General features: G+C 30.9%; 1 protein-coding gene across 1 annotated transcript; it reads right to left on the reverse strand.

Moving 5' to 3' along the window:
• Window positions 1-422: 422 nt before the first annotated feature.
• Window positions 423-4726, reverse strand: LOC105460579 (intraflagellar transport protein 81 homolog). Its single transcript, XM_011707065.1, has 8 exons — window positions 4646-4726; window positions 4123-4275; window positions 3754-4032; window positions 3009-3326; window positions 2777-2918; window positions 831-979; window positions 685-765; window positions 423-608 (listed from the first exon to the last, which is right to left on the reverse strand). The coding sequence occupies exons 1-8, from the start codon at window positions 4649-4651 to the stop codon at window positions 438-440; spliced, it is 1299 nt and encodes a 432-aa protein (XP_011705367.1). The 5' UTR covers window positions 4652-4726; the 3' UTR covers window positions 423-437.
• Between the last annotated feature and the right edge of the window lie 572 nt (window positions 4727-5298).

Genomic DNA, 5298 nt, shown 5'->3' on the forward strand with positions numbered 1-5298 from the left:
CTGTAAAGTACAAAACGTTTTTATGATTTGACATTAAAAAATATTATTTTTATTTATTTGTTTATAAATCCATTATTACTCATTTCTTGGCCGTTTTGGCAATAAGGAAAATCTTTTTTCTTATTGATATCAAATTTTTTATACAAATTTTTTATACATATCACTTGGATTGAATTAGATAACGCAATTTTGTGATATAATTTTTTTAAAAAGAATTAAAGCTACTATCTATTTGAATTAAAATAGGAAAACCTTTCCAATGAGGATACACAAATACGTATCAATTAGATCATATTTTTGTAAAAAAAAAAAATAGCATCACTTAGGTTTTTATTTCTTGACTTCCTACAATAATTTTTTGATCGATGAATACAATTATATTTGATGTCTTTTTTTTACCTTTTTTAAAAAAGTAAGTTTGTAGAAGATACTATTACTTACGATATGATATTATTCCATTGTTGTGTTTTATTTTCATATTGTACAGTGTGTTCTTTTATTTTTTCTTGTTCCTTGTTTAAATTTTTTAAAGTTTCTTCTTCTGTCATAATCATATTATGTAATTCTCGTTTTAATGTTTGTCCTATATTATTGGAACTATTGTTGATCTAAAAGAAACAAATATTGCTGTAGTGTATTAAATATAACGATAAATATTATTTCAAAAACTTTATTTATATTTACTTTTGCTTCATTATTTAGTTTTTCTTCAATAATCTTTATTTTTGCAATTTTTTGTTGTAATTGTTTCTTATTCTTAGTATCCTACAATACAAAACACATTATTATTTTAACATGAGCAATATATATTCTCTAGATATAAATTTTACCTGTAATAATTTATTCTTTAGGCGTTTAGTTTCGGATAATAAATCACTTGTTGTACTTTTCATGCTCATTTCTACTGTGTTATGACTTTTACATGCTTTTTGATATCTCTCATCAGTCTCACGTGCTATTTGTCGTAATGTTTTCATATCTACATAAGATATGCATAATTACTATAAATAATAAATCTATAGTAAATCCCTATATAATGCAAAAGATATTTCTGTTCTGCTACCGTATGGATTGTACGTGAATGTACATGAAAATATTTGTAAATTTGAACTTTTATAAAAGTTTTTAACAATCAAATTTTTATTTAAAAAATAAGTTTAAACAAAAATTTAACTTATTTTATTAAAAGTTTCAAGTTTAAGACTAAATTTCCTAACTCAAGTTACATATCATATGTTAGGAATTGTTTTTCATTACACGTAATATATGTTATACATTATATGTATAAAAATGATTCGCCACGTTATACAAGCTACCGTAATTTTTATACAAATCCGAATATTCGATTAAATGCATATAGAACAAAATTTTATCCGAATCTTCTGTATATCCAGACCATATTATTCAAATATTTAAATCATTTGCTGAAATATACTGCTTAAAAAAATTAGGGCATAGAAAAATTTTGGGCAAAAATTTAGCTAACGGTAACTCCGCGAAAAATCATCGTAGGATGATGAACTTTTTTCAAATGAAAGCTTGAAATCTACTTTAAGATACTGTGGGTCGATTTTAAATTTGATGCACTCTTGCTACTGTAAACTCTTAAATCTGAGAACATGTTTGCCATACTGAAAATTGCAAAGATTGACGGAATGCACGAACTTACTAAAATTTTTCTCGTGCATGCGATTTGCAGCATCATAAAGTTTGAACCTTTCTTTTTAATTTAAAAAAAACAAGTCGCTACGATTTTTTTTACAAAGTTACAGCATTTTAAAGTAACCCTTGTATTTTTTTCATGTATGGTCGGCATTACCAGATGTGCAGCATAGGGAGACTGGCGATCGGATTTTGCACATCATATGCGTACGTGTGCATGTTTACACACGCCTGCACGCACACAATGTGCAAAATTCGGTCGCCATCTTTCTATGGAATTTGGTAAACCACTTTCGGTATGTGCGCTGTTAAACCATCATAAACATATACACTGTATATCTTTTTATGAATCTCTGCAAATTTTTTTTTATATATAATAGATCAAAATGTATGACAATAATGCACGTTATTTATTTCCATTTTCACAGGTATGCAGTACGCAACAATACTGAAGTTAGCCACACCAAAATTCACAGACAGATTGTGTAAAACAAATGCACATTCAAGTTGTGCAATAGCGCCGAGAAAAAAAAGAGTAAATCAGGAATAAACTTACACTGAAGCCAAAACCGAACGAACTTATTTTCTAACCCAATATTTCTATGTATTAATGTGTATATAAAAGAAATAAAATACCTAATAATAATTCTATGAAAGAAATCTAAGATTTGACAATGCAAATAAACATTATTTAGTTTTGTAAAAAATACTTCTCAGCCTACAAAGACAGATTTTGAGCAGAATATGCTACCAATTTTTGTTGGCAGAAAAGTAACCAATTTTACACAAAATCTATAATATCTGACAATATCGGCAAACTATCGCAAGAAATATATATGACACAACTTGCTAACATGTTTTGCTAGCAGAAACTGAACAGGATTTCCAGCTCTAACTCGATTTCCATACAGTTTGTCGGTTTGTTGTCAGCCCATGGGTACAATTAATCTTACTCGGTTTCTACCACCAACTTGCTGCCTAATTATATGTGAGCAAGTCCTGCAGAGTATAAACTGAATATGAACGCAATTGATGAATGTCCATATCTCTCAACATTTTAATCAAATTCGCTACCAGTCTGCTAACATTTTGTTTATTGGAATTATGTTATTACCTTTTATGACCGGGGCAAGATTGGTTAGCAGAGCCAATATCGAATGAGACAATTGAGTATTTGTCGTTAATGCGTTATCTAGCACATAATTTTCTGGAATTATTACTTTAGACGCGATATTCACTGAGTAAGAATGAGTTATCTGAAATCATAATACAAGGCGCATTATATATATTCATTATATCGATCTAATTTCAGAAGATTGCACCAATCTTCAATCTTATTCCAATACCTGTCCATCTAGAATAGTTGCTGTTCGATGAAGCACACCACCTTCTGCTTTTAGTCCCGCTATTTCCGTTTTGCAACGCTTATACAATGTACTCTTAGTCTTCAAACGATTAATATATTTTTTTAATTCCTCTGCTCTAGGTATTGAGGTTTCCAATAAATTTTTTGAATAATCCTGTTTCTCTTTTAATCGTGATTGTAATTCTTCTAGAGAACTTTCGATTTTTTCTAAACGTTCAAGAGCATTCCGTTTCATATTTCCGACAGCGGCAGCTTGTTGTCTAAATGGTCCCATTTTATCGATATCATTTTTAGATATCTAAAAATTAAATACATTTAACGGAATTAGGGCTCAAAAATAAATACACAATAGTGAAATATATAAAGCCTATGCGAGCCAACATGGATATTGGTGTATAATAATTTTTACAATATCCAGCCACACGCAAATTGCGCGCCGCATATTCGTCGGTTTTTAATTGTTACAAATGGATTCTGGTTTCATGTAATGAACTGTACGTGTTTCAAGAGCGACGAATATGCGGCGCGCAGTTTGCGTGTGGCTGGATATTGTAAAAATTATTACACACCAACATCCGTGGTGGCTCGCATAGGCTTTATTTCACTATTGTGGATTTAAAAATTAAATGTTTGCAAGAAATAAATATAACCGTACAATGTATTATTATAAACAAATCATTCCTCGTATTCAAATATGTACGATTTCATTTTTTATGCATACTCACTTTGGATTCCACTAAATCTTGTATGTCTTTTAATATCGCATCTAAATTATTTCTCATGGTCATAATTTTATCCGGGCCCAAATAAGAATATTCTTTGACTATCGACAACGCTCTCATCCGATTCTTTTTTGCATTTAACTCGGATGGAAGCTTCTCTTTTACAATTGCAGATTGTACTGTTACTTCCTCTGTCAGATGTTGGATTAATATTTGTGATGTGAGTCCGGTACTGTCGCATTTCAAAGTATATAATTCACGTTCGACTCGTTGAAGGGAATTCTGAATATAATAAAAATAAGATCACATAGAGAATAGAAGCATTTAGCCATGAGTTACATTTTCAGAAGATATTTTTTATATAAAATATACTTGTAAGTCAGAGATAGTGTCTTCCTCTTGCTCCTTCTGCGACATTAGATCGCGTTCTTTGTCTCTTTCCATTCGTAACAATTTGCAGGCATCTAATAAATGTAGCGCGGGTTCGGCCTTTGATTTGATTTTGCCGATACGCGCTGTCACAGCCTACATTTAATTACAAAAAATATTGATTCTAATATTAGCAAATGCCGAACCGAGATTTATGTTCTCCCGAATTGAAGCTAATATAATAATAGAGCGTTACACGAATCAGTCACCATGATTTTTCAAATACTTCTGATGGATTGACAGTAAAATGTTTTAGACAAAAGTTGTAGGATTTAAAAAGATCTATTTTTAACTGATCTAATCAGTTTAACTTTGGGTATTAGCGTCGCCAAGATTAGGTCAAGGATACATTGATGTTTTCAAATGGAATTACTTTTATTTTTGATTCCAGAATCTAATAGCTGGTACTGAGAGCTTTTCAAAACACTATACAATACCTATAGCTATTGTAAAAATTATTACGCACCAACATCCGTGTTGGCTCCCATAGGCCTTTACTTTATTATGTTTAATTTATTTTCGGGAGCCTATTTCCTCACTTAAATTACTATAATAATTAAAAAGTATTAGATTTAATAATTAAACAAAGTATCAAAAAAAGGGCTAGTGAGCCTTGCATGGAGTTAGTGCCGCCGTGATATCAAGTATATTTAGAATAAAAATTAGCACCCAAACGTTTCGGCTCCGCATTGAGCCATCCTCAATGGGTGAAAAATACAAAATTTCTTAATACATTACATTAAAAGTCGCTCGTTAACTGTAAGGTCATTTGTAGTAAAAATCGCGGTAAGATCGCTCGTTGAAAGATCGTATAGTAATGTGATCCGGTACATTGATGAGTTTTTGTCTCTGTTTCCATATGTAAGAATAGGTTTCAATCTTATCATAGGAACCTTACAAACAGTCCTGAATTTGCTAGGTCAAGTCAGAGTAATTCAATATACATGTCTAAAATCATAGAGAATCCCTTCACAATCACATAATTAACCAAAAGTTACAGTACGACAAGTGTAAAAACAGTACCTTGAGTCAGTGTATAAAAACGAGATGTCATGCGGAACGTTAATCAGGCAGGTGAACAACATGAAATGAGGAAAGATAGCAAGCGCTCCCCATCTC

This window comes from Wasmannia auropunctata, unplaced genomic scaffold (assembly GCF_000956235.1).
Source record: "Wasmannia auropunctata unplaced genomic scaffold, wasmannia.A_1.0 LD319315.1, whole genome shotgun sequence".
In the NCBI taxonomy this organism is placed as follows: Eukaryota; Metazoa; Arthropoda; class Insecta; order Hymenoptera; family Formicidae; genus Wasmannia; species Wasmannia auropunctata.

Excerpts from the sequence above, each read along its gene's own strand:
- LOC105460579 (XM_011707065.1), bottom strand. Across the intron at positions 4,033-4,122 it reads ACACTATCTCTGACTTACAA|AATTCCCTTCAACGAGTCGA; the intron begins GTATATTTTATA and ends TATTATATTCAG. Across the intron at positions 766-830 it reads TAAAGAATAAATTATTACAG|GATACTAAGAATAAGAAACA; the intron begins GTAAAATTTATA and ends TTTGTATTGTAG.